Source organism: Diabrotica virgifera, chromosome 1 (assembly GCF_917563875.1).
Source record: "Diabrotica virgifera virgifera chromosome 1, PGI_DIABVI_V3a".
In the NCBI taxonomy this organism is placed as follows: domain Eukaryota; kingdom Metazoa; phylum Arthropoda; class Insecta; order Coleoptera; family Chrysomelidae; genus Diabrotica; species Diabrotica virgifera.
The window spans coordinates 273,991,620-274,011,282 of NC_065443.1; the positions used below are offsets into that span (position 1 = coordinate 273,991,620).

The 19,663-nt window shown below is 32.7% G+C and overlaps 1 protein-coding gene across 1 annotated transcript in view; it reads right to left on the minus strand.

Moving 5' to 3' along the window:
* Positions 1-1,181: 1,181 nt before the first annotated feature.
* LOC126884593 (peroxidase-like) overlaps positions 1,182-19,663 on the minus strand; it is a 70,406-nt gene continuing 51,924 nt past the window's right edge. The window contains exons 7-9 of the mRNA XM_050650590.1: positions 17,255-17,425; positions 2,237-2,535; positions 1,182-1,305 (exon numbers count right to left, since the gene is read on the minus strand). Coding sequence (XP_050506547.1) covers positions 1,227-1,305; positions 2,237-2,535; positions 17,255-17,425 — 549 coding nt within the window. The 3' untranslated portion in view covers positions 1,182-1,226. The remainder of the gene's footprint in view (positions 1,306-2,236; positions 2,536-17,254; positions 17,426-19,663) is intronic.

Here is a 19,663-nt window from a genome sequence, read left to right on the forward strand (position 1 = left end):
CGGACGCCTATGACCGGTACTAGAAATTCGCAATTAATGAAATCGATTAATCTCTGGAATATAAATAAATGAACCAGTTTTCGTCTTTCTAAATAGGTTTTTTTTGAAATTTTTTTTTTAAATTCAAAGAACAAAAAATTTTCAAATAGATTTTTCTAGAAAACGGTGTGTCCTACCGGCTTAAAACAAGAGTACCTTTTAGCACTAGAATACCTTAAAATTTAATAATACAGTGTCAAAAATGCTTAGACATTAAAACAAAAAAGGTATGCGACAAAGTTACCGTTGCCCTGCCCAAAACGGACGCCTATGATCGATACTAAAAATTCGCAATGGATGGAATATATTAACCTCTAAAACAGCGTTTCTCAACCGGTGGATCGCGACCCATTAGTGGGTCGCGGGCGGATTTCAGGTGGGTCACGGTGTGGCTCTTACAGTGTCTGAATAACGTACATATGCGTAATATCATGGGTCTGGGATGGGTCGCGAATATGAAAAAATATCAGAAGGTGGGTCGCCAGACATAAAAGGTTGGGAACCACTGCTCTAAAAGATAAATACGCATACCAATTTTTGTTTTTCTAAATAGAAGCGTTCTGGAGGTATTTAAGAAAAACTCATTACAAGACGCCAAATCTTCAAAGAGCTCTAGCTCCCTTAGGAAGCATTTTCGGACTAAGTGAATAGGGTTAAATTGTCTTAGAATTATCTGAAGAATGTTCTGTCTTCGTTTGTCGGTAGAGTTTCTGGACACCCTGTATAATAGCATGACATCATTAATTAAATTTCTAAATATATTCTTCCATATATATTTATTTTTCTTAATATGTATGCGAGTTGGAGTGTTATGAATAGGATCGTATCCAACTTGGTGTCTATACATTTTGACGTTGCCACCCTGACAGAAATTGTGGGGACATCTGGTGACTGTCTCAATTTGAATCAAACAAATTTTCCATTGGGCTGACCAACTACCGTCACATCCCTTCTTCACGCTTACTCAATTGTTGATTCATCAACACATAGCAGCATGATTTGGCTATTCTGAATATATTCTGAATAATAGTAAGTTGTTGATATTATGCTCCACTACTTTGTCCATGATTTTGTTTATGGTTGGCAAAAATTCTGAGAGGGGTCTATTGATAATTTAAGAAAGCAATAATTAAAATAAGTAATACTATGTATTGTTTATTATCATATCAATATACATATTTTAATATTTAATAGGTTAGACAATGATCATCTTTCCATAAATTATAGTTGATATCGGGAATGAGACTGCAAGGCACGATTGGGTTACTAAAAACAAAAAAACAAAATTACTGTTAGTATAACTGCTATAAAACCAAAATTTGCTCCCTTATACTTGCGAAAAATTTTGAGTTCTTAATAGTGTTACATATTTTGTTTTCTTGTGCTAACGGCGTAAACCTTAGATAAATGCAATGGAAAAGAGATTAACAAGCATTTGAAAATGTTCAGAACCTTGTACTTCTATTAATCTTCCAGTTGATGTGTTCCTTAATTTCTTTTGAACGTGCGATAGCATCTTTAAATACATTTTGGAAAATTGTTTAGGAAAGTAAGTATTTACCAATCATTAAATAGATTAGTGACAAAACAGCTTTTTTGTTGTAGATTATATTTACGGAACCGCGACAATCTAACAAAGAGTTCAGCAACAATTAAATTGTTAATTAAAAATCTACGGTCGCAATAATAACCAGAATACATATGATATATTATAATAATTATAATTTTCGTATAAAAAGGCACTATAACCTATCTAACTTACTTTACAAAATTGAAATTGGACTATTTGAGAGACATTAGGAATATTTTAACGCTGCAAACATTTTTTTTGGCTTATAAACAAATAGGATATCTCGACAACTATTAGGTTAAATAAATTAAAAATACGGTATTGGAAACGACGCAAGAGGGCGCTTCTTTTAAAAGAGAAAAAGTTGAATTGCGAGAAGTGGTTACTGAGATATAGCCGGTCAAAGTTAACCGGCATTTACGACGAAGTTTTAAACAATGCGCAAAATAGCACACTTTCTGCCAACTTGAATACATTAAATACATATATTTATGTGGGTTATCTCGTTTAGTTCTATTTCATTTGCGATCGGGTTAAAATCGATACTTAAAATCGACTAAAATCGAAATTTACGTAGGTACGTCAGTATTCTAGGGTTAATATTCACAGAACAATATCACTACTTACGTTATTGAATCAGTAGGTTGCATAACATCCATCTGCATATTTTGTATATCGTTACCGGAATCGCAATAAATTCTGGCCAACGTTTTTTTCTGTATTTCCTTTATCTGTGCTTCACTAAATCCCGAAGTGGGAAACTCATACCAAAATCTATCACCATTCCTTGTACGCTTTAACTGTTCTATTACCATTGTCTGAAAGGTTGGTCCAAACTTGCTTCCTGGGACGGGAATTTCCAGAATTGCTGCATGAAGTTCTATGTCGTCTGGGCAGGCATAAATTGAAGCAAGTTTGTTGACGTTCTAAAGTTAAATAATATAGATTTAAAAGTTATGTGTCACTTAAAATTGTCATTTTAATTAGCAGTTTTCAGAAACTACTCTTTACATTTTTAAAAAATTTAATTTACATTTCTATTTTTTACATTTATAAAAAAATGTTATAACGTTGACATCTTTTTTATTTTAAAAAGATACGGCTTTGTTGATAAATAAAAAATTAATAACTAAAATTTATTTCTAATTAAAATATATTTAACAATTTTTTAATTTAACAACAAAACACTGAAAACTTTCGATTTCTATACTTCCACAAAATTTATAATAACTATATGTGACTACAGCTGTTACGGCAGAGTGCCTTTCTCAAGTGATTTAGTTTACTATGGGTTTGCCTTTTTAAAGTCTTTAACTGAAGAGGTTGAGAACTGGGGAGCTGTTTGTCTCGAGTGGGTCATTCAGAATTATATCTGTATTTTTTAATTTATTAATTTCCATAGATTCTAATAAAGATAGCTTAAAGCCTTTATTTTGAATATGCAGAATTTGAAACTCTTCATTAAAAGAATGATTATGATCTAGAAGGTGAAGTGCGTATATAGAAGTGTCTGTTTTTCTATTGTTGAAAGCCTTTTGTGTTCTGCTATCCCTGTGTCGAAGGTTCTGCCAGTTTGACCGATGTAAGTTTTCGGACAGTCATAGTCACCACAAGTTAGTTTGTAGACACCACTCTGTAGTTGTTTTTTCTTTCGGCTCTTATTGTTCTTAGTATATTTGCTTAAGTTGTTGTTAGTTCTGAATGCTGGTGTTATTCCTTTGTTTTTATGTATCTGGCTATTTTTGTTGTTATCTTGCCAGTATATGTGATAGAGCAGAAGGTACTGGGTTCTTTCTACGGTGATGGATAGACTAATTTCAGGGCTTTCTTATAGAGTTTTTGCTTTAAAATTTTACTAATTGTTTGTTCGTTATAGCCATTCTTTACTGCTATTTGTTTAATGATGTTCAGTTCTACTTCGAAGTTATTTTTTGACATGGGAATTTTTGTCCGTCTATGTGTCATGCTATGGTAGGCTGCTAATTTGTGTTGTGTAGGATGTGATGATGAATTGTGTACAGTTGTGTCAATATGGGTAGGTTTACGATATACGGAGAACTCATATTTGTTGTGTAGTTTGGTAATTGTTACATATAGAAAGTTTATGAACTTAATAGAAAACAAACGTTTTCAGTATTTTATTGTTAGATAAAATGAACGATAAAATGATAAAATGAACGAAATGATAAAATGAATCAAGTAACGGTCAAATCCATCAAGCTTTTAACTGTAATTTCCGCCACGGGTATCGATGCAAGCCTACTCTAAAACTACTAACAAGTCGATCAACCATTTCCTGTGGCATACTCTATCAATTTTCTCTAGAGACAATTGTAATTTCATGATAAATTCTAGGAGGATTCCTTCGGGAACGAACGGCACTCTAGAACACATCCCATTTATTTTCAATGGGGCTCATGTCTGGAGATATCGCAGGCCACTACAAAGAGCGAATACCTTCTGACTAAAGATAGTCATTAATCGCTTGAGATCTATAAATATGGGCAGGCGTAATAAACCATAAACACAAAATTTCACCCACAGCTCCTTGCGATAATCTGCCATGAGGTTTTAAAATCCGTGTGATATGCTTTTGTCGTTTTAGATTCCCGTCAATAACCACCAATTCCGTGCGTCCATCTGCCATAACAGCTTCCCATACTATAACTCTGCCAACAGCAAAAAGAAGTATGGCACGAGCACATGCTAGTTTTGCAGCTCTCGTTGGCTCTCGCCAAATACGAATCCGTAGGCTGTAACTATTTAAACAGATTCTCGACTAGTATGAAAAAAGCACAAAATTCCAAAACTGTTGAGGAAGCTGCATCTGCTCTTGAGCCCACTGAAGACGTTACAAAACATGTCTAGATTATATTTGAGAAAGCCTTATTGGTCTATGACTCCTTAAACCTGACTTTAAAGTTCTTCTTCTTATTTCTTAAGTTTAACCAGTTAGCTAATTTTACCATTTTCAAATATTTATACCCTCGCACAACCAGATCAATTAAATGGGTTTTTAACCTTTAACTACCCGCGCATTAAGTTATACCATAAGTACACGCGTGACGTACTTTGTACGCCACAAGAGAATCTGCTTAAAACAGGGGTTTTTGTTTAGTTTTTTTTTAATACATTTAGTTGTTTGTTGTAAACCCTATTCTGCGTCAGTAAAAGCTTTGAGTTGCTTCTTTGATTTTTACATGAGAAAAGTATTGTTTATAAAGAAAAATATATTTTGTGCCATAATAACTAAAAACACAAATGAAAGATGTACTTACATTAATACAATCGTGAAATATTTTTTACATCACAGGAAACAACAAATAATAAACTGGTAATTACGATCTTCTCAGAATGCCGATTATAAAGAAACTAAACCATTTGTAAAGCTCATTCCAGTAAAAAGTTAGATAGATGAATAAAGTTAAAAATTAAATTTTTAAATATACTTGAAATAGAATTCTTATATCTGGCGTACAAAATACGCCAGCGCGTGTAGTTAAAGGTTAAAAAATTAAAATATATTTTATATACTCTTATATAATTTTTATGGGGAAAATTTCGCGAATCCATTTCATATCCCAGACCACAAGATCGTAACTTTTATCGCCCTGTATATGGCCAAAATTTGTAAATAATATATTTTTAGTCGTAAGCAGTGTTTCGTGGAAAGTGAAAAACATTAGTGGTTAAGATTCTACGAACGGACTTAACAACTCAAGAACAAAAGAAAAGAACCAAAATTACGATAGATTTTAGAAAGTGGATGTATTTGACTTTGACGTGAACAATAGAACAATTCTAAATGCTTCATAGAAAGTAAAGACGGTAATAAACAAAATTGTTTAGTTTAGAATATAGGTTTTTTCTAGCGTGTAAGACAAAAATTAATTTTGGTATCTCCTGGAATTTTGACAAGGCGGGAAATTTTGTATACAGCTCTATTTGTTTTTTAGAAAGGAAAGTAGGGATGTAATGTGTAGATAGAATGCTTGCGATTGGCGAGAAGATATGGATGGAGGGAGATTAGGGTGTTTGAGTCTCAGATTGATGGAGGAAAAAAAGATACTGTGTAATTAAGATCTGAAGAGAGCAGTCCAGTTCAGAAAGTAGTGATTTGTGTGAAGTGGTTAAGTTGGTGGCCGTATAAGCAGATTTCTGTTGAGACGAAATCGTGATCGCGTCGAGAAGTAAAATCTCCTCGTGTCCGAATAGATTCTAGTTTCTGTCTGAAACAAGTAGCCGGTTTTTATCAATTTTGCACAAGATATCGAGCTGAGAAAAAAATTTTGGAAGTATAAAGATTGATATTGTTTGTATCGAGTCAGAGACTAAATTGAGGAAAGATTTCGAGCGAGTGCTGTTTGTTGTTGAAGCAGTTGGAAGAGAAGGAGCGTCGCAATATCCGAAGGAGCACGTGTGGGGGAACCGAGAAGAACACAATCCATGATAAGAAGTATAGAAGATAAAAAAGGTTAGTCAGATTATTTGTAAAAAGGAGAGAGTTGTTTTATATTACATACCATATTTGTTTTAATTTAACAATTTCATAGCATAATTCATTTATTCATAAATTCATAGAAGATGAGTAATCTATTTAAAAAGGTGAAAATTAAAATTTGGAATCGTATAGTTATGGTATAGCGTATATAATATATGGAAATCGTATACAGTGATGAGCACGCTAATAACCGGCAAAATAGCTCAAAGATGGAAAACATAATACATTGCGAAACAAAAAGAGATGAAACTAGTGGAGGTGGAAATTATCGTTACAAAAGTCTAAAATAACATTACATTACATAGTTTCCCTCTTTAGACGTATCAGAGGAGTATGACAACTGTTACTGTGACAGTAGAATTTTATAAAATATTCCTGTCACAGACGTCTAAAGGTGGGAAACTATGTAATGTAATGTTAATTAATACGTTTATAACGATAATTTCCACCTTGACTTGTTTCATCTCTTTTTGTTTCGCAGTGTATTTTGTTTTGAATCTTTTGAGCTATTTTACCGGTTATTAGCGTGCTCATCAGTGTATATGTTACAGTTCAAGTTGATTCTCAGTTAGAGTCGACTCCAACTAGTTGGAGTCAACTCCAACTGAAACGAGCAGTAAAAGTTGATTTTAAAAATTTAAATCAACTTGTACTAGTTGGAGTTGACTCCTCCTGGATCGATTCAGTAAATGTTGATTATACGAGAATCTCAAGTGCATTTTTGATGAGTGTGCGTTTCTTTGTCTTGCTTGACCGTTTTAACTACTTATTAGTAGAGTCTGTAACGTCGTCCCCGTTAGGTTAATTATTCTGATTCGACTTTTTGCACAAACTTACTCAAAGAAATACATCCGTATAACAATCCTTATAACAAATACACAGGGTGTCACGCGGTACCGCGGTCGACAAATTGTTTAACCAATTTTTGTTAAATTTAAAAAAATAATTTTTATCTACTTTATCTCATATTATGTAAGTAAAGGTTTTATTGTGTGAAAATTGTAAATATAGATAGCAGTACATGAAGGGCTTAAAGTGTGTCTGAAGTAACAATGTATTTTAAATGGCTTTTAATTTTTCGCATTGTTTTTTAGCACACTTTCATATAATTAAACATCCTTAACATTCGCCTTCGGGAGGAAATCCCACTCGCCCTTGCAACGGCAACTGAAATGCTCACAAAACAGCAACCACGGAAGCAAAGATGGATGACAGAGGAAATATTGGATTTAATGGATAAAAGAAGAAAATTCAAACAGCACAAAGCAATGTACAAAGCATTAAATAGAACCATTAAACAAAAAATAAAAATTGCAAAAAAAATGGATAACAGAACAATGTGAAGAAATCGAAAACTTATATAAAAAACATGATGACTTCCATCTGTATAAGAAACTCAGGAATTCACATGCACGACATATTTACAAGGACTAAATAATCTAATCAAGGCAAACTGATTTCAAGCCCTGAAGAACAAATAAACATGTGGGAAGACTATATAAAGGAACTCTTCTATCACATCAGAGAACCTCCTACATTAAATACCGAAAACGATGAAGGTCTTCCAATACTGAAGTCCGAACTGAAATATGTTTTACGTCAACTAAAAAACAACAAAGCTGTAGGATGAAAATCCAGCTGAGCTGTTGAAGTTAATCAACGAGAAAACTTAGACCTTCTTCTTGGACTATTTAATAATGTTTACAATACAGGGACTATCCCTAAAACATGGCTTGAATCAGTCTTCATACCACTACCTAAAAAGAATAATGCCAAATTATGCCAGGACTTCCGCCTTATAAGTCTATTAAATAACATTCTAAAGCTTTTCTTGCGGATCACACAGAACAGAATATACAGTAGAGTCTCGGTTATCCGCCCTTCATTTATCCGCCGTTCCGTTTTATCCGCCGCTCCATTTAAGTAATAATTTTTTTTTTAAATTTATATAACTTTGAAAATATTAAGCGAGCGGCCGTGGAGTAACGGCAAAATCGCTGGCCTCATACGCCAGTGCACGTGGGTTCGAGCCCTGCCAAAGACAAACCATTTTCATTTCCAATAATGACACGAGCCCACTCACCGTGCCTCGGAGAGCACGTTAAGCCGTCGGGCCCCCTGGGCTAGTGTACATCGACATTAGTTACTTGAAACAGGGTTAAATATGTAATTGGCGCCGGAACTGTCCGAAAAGCAAAAAGTTATACGATATTATACAGTGAGCACGTAAAGGTTGGAATAAATTCATTTTCTCGAGAATTGACGATTTTGGAAAAAAAATCCCGAAACAGGTCCATTTTTATTTTTATATTGCGCCTTTTTGGCATATATATCATACTAGTGACGTCACCAGTCTGGGCGTGATGACGTCATCTACGTTTTTTTAAATGAGAATAGGGGTCACGTGATAGCTCATTTAAAAGGTAATTCAATTTTCTATTCAGTAATATAAACATTAACATTATTATTTTTATACAGGGTGTCCAAAAAATATTTTTTTTGAATTAAATTTTTTGACAAAAAGAAGAATGTGTGTAATTTATTTCACTCATAATACTTTTTACTCCTATCAGAAAACAGGAAATAATGTGTATTTGACAAATAAAAATATTGTTTTTTGCTTAAATTCAGTATTAAAGCAGCCACCCACCTTCCTCTTGACAGTTTGAACATTTAATTTAAGCGAAAAGCAATGATTATTTTTCAAATAAACATTTTATTCGGTTTTATGAGAGCAGTAAAATGTATTTTGAATTAAATAAATTACTTGCATTCTTCTTTTTATGTCAGTAAATTTAATCAAAAAAATAAAAAAAATTGGGCACCTGTATAAAAAATTATGTTATTAGTTATATTATTGAATAGAGAATTGAATTACCTTTCAAATGAGCTATCACAAGGCCCCTATTCCCATTTAAAAAAATCATCGATGACGTCATCACGCCCAGATGGGTGACGTCACTAGTATGGTATATATGCCAAAAAGTCGTAAGTTAAAAATAAAAATTGACCTGTTTCGGGATTTCTTTCTAAAATCGTACATTCGCGAGAAAATGAATTTATTCCAACCTTTACGTGCTCACTGTATATTATGAAAGTCAGAAACTAAAAAAAATCAAAGATTAAAGCTACCTCTATAAGATCCTGAAAAATTTTTGTCATTATTTCATTAATGAGATATTATTTCTAATTATCAACAATGAGCGCTAAGCGCATATTGAGGCGGCCGTCAATGTGAGTGCGAGTGAGATTCACCATTGGACGGCCCAATTGGTGCATCTCTTTAGCACTCACCATTGTCGGCCGCCTAATACCCACTTAGCGCTCATTGTTAATAATTAAAGATAAAGCTTAGTAATAAAATAGTGACAAAAATTTCTGCTGGATCTTGTATAGGGGGCTATAAACTTTGATTTGGTCACTTTCTGACTTTCATAATAATGGATTTTAACCGAGTTATTAAGCCTTGAAAATGGCTATTTTTGCATTTTTCAAATTTTAAATCGCGTATAGCTCGACAACAATTAATTTTAGAGAAAAATCACAAAATACCTTTTTTTGCTCAGAATAACTCAAATGATCTAAAAAAATTGTTCGAAGTGAAAAAATTATTTTTGTGAATTTGTCTAAAAAAATTGTTTAAACAATTTATCGATCAAGGTACTGCCTGGCACCCAGTAGATTTGTTATAAGGACCTCTTTTTGAGTAAGTTTGTGCAAAAAATTCGAATCGGAGTAATTTCACTAACGGGGACGACGACACAGCCTAGACTAATTTGAACATATTCAGTAACATTAATTTAATTTCTAGAATCGGCTGTTTGTGTGAATCAGAATCAACTTTTACTAAATGGCATTGGGAAGAGTATACTTTTCCTAGTTGGAGTCTACTTTTACTAGTAAATGTTGAATATAAATCTTCATTTTATATTTATAATCAACTTTTACTGAAACCAGCCGTTAGAGTCGACTCCAACTAGTTGGAGTCAACTCCAACTGGATAATCAACTTGAACTGTAACATATATATTAGGGTGGCCCTTAACATATGTGATAAAATTTAAATTTTGAAATTTCACCCTCTCACCCCCCAAAAGTGTTCCATTATACATCAAATTTAAACGTGCGAAATTTCATGAAAATCGGTGAATATTTAGAGGTGGCCCCGGTTTTGAAAGTTTCGTATATTCGTTATTCATGTTAGTATAGTTTATTATAAAATAATGGGATATACAGTGCGTCCATAAAGTAACGCATAAATTCATTATTTCGTAAACCGGCGACTTTAAGAAAAAATCCCGATACAGGTCGATTTTTATTTTTAATTTCCGATTTTTTGGCATATATATCATACTAGTGACGCCATCCATCTGGGCGTGATGACGTAATCGATGATTTTTTTAAATGAGAATAGGGGTCATGTGATAGCTCATTTGAAAGGGTATTCAATTCTCTATTCCGCAATATAAACATTAATATAATTATTTGTAGAAGGTGTTAAAAAACATTTTTTAATTAAAATAATTGAGACAAAAAGAAGAATGTATGTAATTTATCTAATTCAAAAGACGTTTTCATGTTGTCAGAAAATAGGAAAAAAAATGTTTATTTGACAAATAAATATTGTTTTTCGCTTAAATTCAATGTTAAAACTGCCACCCACCAGTCTCTTGCCGGTTTGAACATACCGTTTAAGCGAAAATCAATGTTTATTTGTCAAAAAAAAATTTTTTCTGTTTTCTGACAGTAGTAAAACGCATTTTGAATTAAATAAATTAAATACATTCTTCTTTTTGTCTCAATTATTTTAATTAAAAAAATATTTTTTGAACACCCTGTATAAATAATTATCTTAATATTTACATTAGTGAATAGAGAATTAAATACCCTTTCAAATAAGCTATCACATGATCCTTATTCTCATTTAAAAAAATCATCGATTACCTCATCACGCCTAGACGGATGACGTCACTAGTATAATATATATTCCAAAAAATCGTAATTTAAAAATAAAAATCGACCGGTTTCGGGATTTTTCCTTAAAGTCGTCGGTTTACGAAATATCGAATTTATGCGTTACTTTATGGACGCACTGTATAAAATAATTTTATTAATTTATTAATAAAAATAAATAATTTCTATGATCTTTAAAACCTATAAGAAAGATTCACTACAGTAATTACTTCTTATGCTGTTTTTTTTTTCAAGATTTCGCTTTTAATAGAGGCCGGAAAAATTTTTCGATGCTCCGCGACTACTTGCAAGAGGTATTGTAACTGTTCTTCCTTATTAGTGAGTTTTTGTTAAGATCTTCAATTAGTGCAACTCCTCTTTCTGTCCTATCATTTGTCGTCACGAAATTCTTCATTATCTTTTAAGCTGCCTTAAAACTTTCATCATCTTTCCATTCTGAAAAACCGGATCTCTTTTTAAAAAGTCATCAAGAAGTACAAGCATAATAAAGAATTGTTTGGAGTTTAGAGTAAAAACTTCTCCAGATCTTTGCTCTCTAAAAATGCCCAAGGTTTCATATCAGTAGGACGTTTCAGAGGGTGTTCAGCAGCTTGATTCTCCATAGCTGCAACCATTAATCTTTTGGATCCTGGAAGTATCCTGGAATCAAAAAGACTCATCGGAAAGAGATGTTTAGATAGATATAATAAGTGTTTTTGAAGTTTTTGGCTCGTTACGATGGCACTTCTTTGGTGCGGGTAGTTAAGGAGCTGTTTCCTAAGTCGAAATCATTGAATGGCGCTTCAGTAGCTAATGGTGCTTGTATCTAGTCCCTCAAGTATGCGCTGACTGCGAAGAGCGCTGATTTACAATTCCCTTCAGCTCCGAAGCTGTGAAAATTAATTGGCTGTGAAACATCCACATCTTTATAGCATAGATAACTTTAGACATCCATATCCATCTCGCCTCTGCATTGCTCCAGGATAATAGAAACGAACCCCTTTCTTTGGAAGCCCGTTCAAAAGTACTTTTGTCTATAATTGCCCAGCTGTCTTGAATCTTTCGAAAATACTTATTTGGAGGATAGATGATTTACTACTCATTACCTCATCAAATACAGATCCAACTATAAGTTCTGAAATGTGGTGGCGGCAAGCTAAAAAATAAGTCCTTTCTGGAGTTATGCTGAAGAATGGTACATGTTCCAGACTTCGGCCCTGAGTCGCATGCAGTAGTATCTAAACATAGAGCTGTGACTTCACGAACAATACCCCATTCCTACAAACATTCCAAAATGGCATTTGCCTGGGCAATTCCCGTTCCATTGTGTAATTTTGGAACACCCAGCAGCTGTTCATATCCACGATTGACATATGACACAACAACAGAAATTCGATCTACATGTTTCTTGGAAGTTAAGTCCTCCATTAGCTTACCGTCCAAATGAACAATATCAGGTCCAGAAATTAAAAAGTCTTTTTTTTTTAAATTTTGTTGCAATCTTGAATCGAGATATCTCACTCTCGCGCTGAATACAGTTGCTATTGATGACTAACGAGCTTACATCATGACCAAGACTGGATACTACATCACTAATAATAAATGTGGCTGTCTTGTACGATACCTGGGTTTTATCGAGGGAAGACGAAAGTTCAGAAGTCATGATTTTGATTCATGCTCTTTTAGGTAAGGTTTCACCTTCAGAAGTCACAACCGCACCAACGTTAGCATCATCATTGTTCACCAATTTTAATATTCTTTATTCCTGTGCTTAATTGTAACTGATAGGCGATTAATTATTAATATCTTTTACATTATTAGCAAAAATTCGTAGTATACCACTAATTTCAATTGCATGGGGTCTCAGGGGCTAGGGGCCACCTTTAAATATTTTCAGATTTCAATAAAAATTTATATTTTTAAGTTTCTCCATAATTGGAACAATTTTAGGGGGTGAGAGGTAAAAATCGTTAAATTTCATTTTTAAGGGCCACCCTAGTATATATATAATATATTATATATAATATTTGTAGAATTTACATGATTTTGAGTACATTTATTTTCCTTGTTTTGTCCTGGATGAAGTGAGCAACGAGAAATACTAGAAGCCACAAATTTATTAAAGTCAAGCCAAGTTTTATTAAATTTTGATTTTGTTTCCATGAGTAGTAATTAAAATTTTTATTTAAAAGTCGAATTAATAAGATGCTGATCAATCTCATAACAGAGATAAAATAGAGAACATAATAATACAGATACAGATTTATAAAAGTGTAAAAATCATGAAAATATTCCTCTCCTCCTAAAAACGCGTTCATGGAAAAGAACAGCAGTAAATCGAAATTATTGGAGAAGCTTGATGAAGGAGGTTAAGGCAAGTTTTGGCTGTGGTGCCATTGGATGGATGGAAGAAGTGATGCCTAACTTCTGAAACTATATGTATATGTTACAGTTCAAGTTGATTATCCAGTCGGAGTTGACTACTCCCAGTTCGAATCAACTCAAACGGCTGGTTTTATTAAAATTTGATTATTAAATATAAAATTAATGTAGATTTTTATTCAAAATTTACTAGCAAAAGTATACTCCAACTAGAAAAAGCAAACTCTTCCCAACGCCATTTAGTAAGAGTTGTTTCACACAAACAACTGATTCTAGAAATTAGTTGTTACTGGATATGTTCAAATCGTGATAAGTAGTTGAAACGGTCAAAACAAAGAGACAAACACTCATCAAAAAAGCGCGGGAAATTATACTCGTATAATCTACATTTACTGAATCGACTTAGGAATAGTCAACTCAAACTAGTAAGAATTGATTCTATTTTTCCCGAGATCTACTTTTACTAACAAGGCTTAGGAAGAGTCTACTTCAACTAGTACAAGTTGAATTAAATTTATTTCTTTAAAAACCCTCCGTTACTCGCACACGGTGTGGGAGACCGGGCCTGTAAATAAATTCCTGTAACTCTGCTTGTAGTGGGGATTTTGAATGGCTACTTCGTATACCTCTTCAGTGGTCAATCAACTGTGGGTAAAGTCAGTTCGCAGTGTAAAAAATAGTACTGTCCTTTTGTTATTACGCAACACGGTCCCGTACACCGTGTGCGAGTATTTGTGCACCAATTTTTGTGTTTGGATCACACATCGATATTTTTAATTAGTAAGGTAATTTAAGATCTTTTCCTTATTTTCAATGTTTATAGATTAGTTTATTTATATTTATATATATAAATATAAATATATAACTTACCCAGAACCATCAGAATGAGGTTTAGGGAGATATGTGGTTTACCAACAGAACAAGTACCAGTCGTAACACCAGGAACTTCAGATCGCTGTGCTGTTTGTGATTGGAAGAAAAATAGAAAAACAAAGTTTTACTGCCAAATATGCTCAAAATATCTGTGTTTGGAACACCATTATTCCAATGAATGTGACATCATTGTGTATTTCATGTTTTAAAAACGTTAATTAATTTTTATAACTTTTTTTGTTACTACAATTACTCTTTATTTTTAATTTTTTTGTGTATTGAATTAAGATCTAAAGTTCTTAGTAAACAAATTTAACCATATTCAATTTTTTTTTCACTTCCAAAGTTTTTGTATATACATATAAATGGATAACAATGAAAATTATTAAATTTTTGATTAAAGTAATATAATGTGAACACAAACGAATATCTACTATATGATCATATATTCATTAAATAATTTAATCGTACACAATTTTGCAAAAAAAAATAATTTTAAAACACTGCTGACCCATATTTTTGGACCCGGTCTCCTGCACCGTGTGCGAGTATCCGATCACAAAAAGTTGGCGCGAGTTATTATGTTCTTTATTACTACTCGTTTTAGTTGGACTTGACTCGAACTAGGAATAGTCAACTTTATCTGGGAATCAGCTTGAACTGTTACATATATAAAGTTTATGTAGTTGCAGCAGTGATGATATTCTTATGGAAGTCTGGACAGGTGTAAAAAAGACAGGATTAGGTCCACTAGCAGGTTTTTTATTAGAATTATTAAAGTGGAACACATAACAAACAAATGGAGGAGCCGTATATTAGTATGTTTACAAAAACTAGGGAGACATACAACAATGCACAAGCGATATGGCCATAAAACTCTTTTCTCTATGTACTGAGAGAATATGGGATGAAGTAAATCATAGATAGACAGATAGGTGAAGAAATTGAATCATTCAATAAGCTATTGAAAAGACTGATATGTTTTGTACACATTTATGACAACTGAATGATTGAGGTTCTCTTATGAAAAAAGGTTCTGTGTGTTTTTAACCTTTTACGCAACTTTTAAAATTTCAAATTCAACCTCCGACCAAGTTTGCAAAAAACTACATAAGGAGTTTTTTCACAATTTTTTTAAATTCCAAAACTGGGATTCCTTTCTTTATAGTGGTTTTTAAACTTTTTTTTATATAGGGTGTCCCAAAAGTAGCGGAGCGGTAGAATATTTCTCGAAATAAACATAAAAATCTACCGGTTGACAAAAAACACGACCCCCTACTCCACCCCCTATAGGTGGAGCGGGGGGTAACTATTAAATCTTAAATAGAAACCCCAAATTTTCATTTCAGATTTTGATTTCTTACGTAAAAATAAGTAACTTTTATTCGAGACATTTTTTTGAACTATGGATCGATGGCGCTATAATCGAAAAAAACCATTTATCCTAATGTCATAGGTAAATTATAGAAACGGCCTAATATCTCGAGAAATACACTTCCAAAGGAAAAACAAATAATACGTATTTAATTATTTTTCAAAAACCTATTGAATGGCACCAAACACGACCCCCAGACCACAACGAGGGGGGGGGGGTAATTCCAAAATCCTAAATAACAACCCTCAATTTTTATTACAGATTTGGGTTGGTCATGAAAAATTATGCAACATTTATTCGAAAATTTTTTTAGAATTATTGATAGAAGGCGCTAACAAATAGGCTTTTTCTATTTATAGCGCCATCTATCAACAATTCTACAAAATGTTTGAAATACATACTGCTTAATTTTTCATGATTAATCCAAATCTGCAATAAAAAATATAGGTTGCCATTTAACATTTTAAAGTTAACTTCCACCCCACCTGTAGGGGGTTCTTCTATGTCACTATAATAATATTTTAGTTGTTGGCTTGTTTTACTGCTAATTCTTTGCGCTAACTCTAATTTTAATATCACCCTTGTTTGTTATGGTATTTTTTTGTAACCATCTATTTTGTACTTTTAGCTTTTAAGGTACAAACTCTTACACTGGGCCTTAAAGTGTTACTGTCCATACGCACAATACAGAATCCAGTCGATACTTCACTATAATAATGTTTTAGTTGTTGTCTTGTTTTACTGCTAATTTTTTGCTCTAACTCTAAATTTAATATGACCCTGGTTTGTTATGTTATTTTTTTGTAACCGCCTATTTTGTACTTTTAGCTTTTAAGGTTTTTATAAACAAAACTATTACACTGGGCCTTAAAGTGCTACTGTCAATACGAACAATACAGAATGAAGTCTATACTTCACTATAATAATGTTTTAGTTGTTGGCTTGTTTTATTGCTAATTCTTGGCTCTAGTTCTAATTTTATTACGACCCTGGTTTGTTATGTTATTTTTTTATATCCGTCTATTTTGTACTTTTAGCTTTTACGGTAGAACTTACAAATATTTATAAATTCTAAATAAACAAACTCTTACACTGGGCCTGAGGATGAGTCATAAAATATAAGCCTCGAAACCGGTCACCTTATTTAACAATATAATAAAGCTTGTGAGTATTGACCCCTCTAAAGTTGACTGTGTAAGTCGAAAGCGCTCAGCTAAGAATTGATAAATTTTAAAAATACTTTTCTTTTCCCTGTCATCCAGATTTAATAATCAGTTTGGCTTTACTCAAGGAAGATCATAGGTAGATGAAATTTTCATTTTAAGAAAAGGTAGTTATTGGAGAAACGTAGGAATGAAGTACATAATGTACATAAGTTAGTACATGTGAAGTACATAATTGTATTCATTAACCTTACAACAGCATATAATATGTTAGCCTTCTCCCAAAGAGTCTGTAATGGGTATTCAACAAGAAAGAACTTCCTGCAAGAAATAATAATTTTTTACACTTACTGAAACGCTTACTGTAGTAATAGTAACATTTACTTAGTAATACTTTACCGATGGTGTCATCACATTTAATAGATCTGAAAACTTGACAACTCTAGGTCTTCCTTGGAATTCAAGAATGTCATTGTATGATGAGATCCCAAGCAATCTATTTCGCTGAATATCCATGGCAATCCAATCCGATGCAACTTTTGAACAACGCATGTCAAAATGGTTAAGTAGCTAAAATATCAATACATATTAAAAAAAGATTATTACTTAACAAGTCAATAAATATATAGCATCGAAATATTGAAAAAATGTAATTACAGAAGTTAATGCTTTATTTCAGTTATATTGGGCACTCCCAACAAAAGAATAAATAACAGAGACAAGCTGATTTGTTGTTTGCTTTTTATGCTTTATTTATACAGGGTGTTTCATTGAAATACGGAAATATTTTTTGAATCTTAAATAGAGGATCCGGTTCCAGATATATATTACATTTATTGCCCCACAGATTTTTATAACTGAGTTACAGGATGTTTTAGCGATTTTGCCCATGTTTTTTTGGATCCACAACTTTACAACAACTGTGAATATTTTTTTGATATTTGGTACACATTTAGAATCAGTATTTAGTATTGAGTATTTTTAAAGTGAGTATTTATTTATTAACATTATTTATTTATTCTCAAAAATTTTGTCATTAAAGTCATTAAATTGTTATTAAATTGTCTGCTAAAAAAATTGAAGCGAATCATTAAATTGATATTTTGTGCCTTTTTAAAATGTTCAAATGGATTTTAAAAATCTCAATAACTACATTGTATAGGGTGTTATTTTAAGGTCAAAATTACTTTAATACTGTTTTTAATAAGGACCTGGATTTTTCTTAAGATTAGTAAGTGGGTCGTTGGGACTCTGAATGAGACATAATATTAACGAAATATCAACAAAATACACTAAAATGTCTGAAAAGTCCTTGATTTAGCGAGAGAAGTGAACAAGGTAGGGTATACATATTAGCTCAGGGAGGTATCAAAATTCTTGATTTTTAGAGGTTTAATGAAGGGGTTTAGAGGCAAACATCCAAAAAATTTCTTTGGGGCTTGTAATATATGCATTTAAAAAGAAAGACAGATACTCGAGCAGTAAAAATTCCAATCAGACATGGAAGCCGAAAGGAAATAGAACAAGAGGAAGGGCCCGTAAAAGATGGGTAGACGACGTAGAGACTGAAAACCATGAACATGAGGCAGTGGTGAATGAACGTATACGAGAGGGCAGACTATAAGAACATTGTTAAGCAGGACAAGACTCACAAAGGGTTGGTTGTAGCGCCATTAGAAGAAGAAGAATAAATGTAAAAAACTACTTTATAATTACAAAAACTTGTTGCGCAATTCGAAGTTAGCACAAAAATTTTCCACCTCTTTGGAAATGCGAAAATACAAATTTTTCGTAAATGGCTGCGTCACTTAATAGTTATTTATGATATAACTGTTAAAAGTACAATTTTAAGGCCAGCATGTGAAGGCACATCAGTGCCTTAAAAATGTACTTTTAACACGTATGTCATACAATATTTTTTCTACAAACGTGTTTAAAATGCAATTATACAGTTTAAGATAAATTTTAAAAAACTTTTAAAAACCTTTAATACATACATTGAAAAGAGACCGTTTTAAATTGCATCGTATATTACGGACCTTAGCAACCATTGTTGACGGAAGTTTTGAAGCATCTGTCAGACGTCTGTTAGTTTTTTAAAACGCGGTTGTGGATTTTTCGTTAAAATGCAAGAAAATATCGTAGAAAAAGATCAATTTCAAGATATAGGGGTAGCGGCCAGTCGAGCTAACCTGGATTTGTTGCCGAGGAAATCCAGAATGCAATATGATATAGCTTGTAATTAATTTGAGAAATGCTAAATGGTGTGAAGTAAAAGGCGTTTCTGGGAAATATACTGAAAATGTATTTCTGGCGTATTTTGAGGAGAAAGCAAATGTGTGGAATGCATCATCATCAAATTTTACTATTAATATTAATGTTAGTAAATGAAATATAAATATTTTGACGTCTGCTTTGACGTTTCACTTTTAACTGTAGCGCCTTAAAAATCTTAAAGCACCTAGTGCTTTAAATTTGAAATTAAAAATGGTTATTCATTTTTGATTTACATGTTTACTCTCATTGGAGTACGAAGGGAACCATTCTCGTTGGAACTTTACCGCGCTGAGCAGATGGGACGTGAATTATAAATTGTAAAATTCCCTCATCTTCCTAAGTCTCAGCATCCGTATGGCTTGCAAATTGTAGAAGCCTCGGAGATGTAACCAGAGAAGGTTCCCATTGTTTTCATTCTGGTGAGATGTAGAGTAACATTATGTTATTTTATATGCGATTAGAGTGGAAACTTAGTCTATTAATAATTAGTTTTTTAACGATTCTTTTCCTATTTATGTATAAAATGCATAT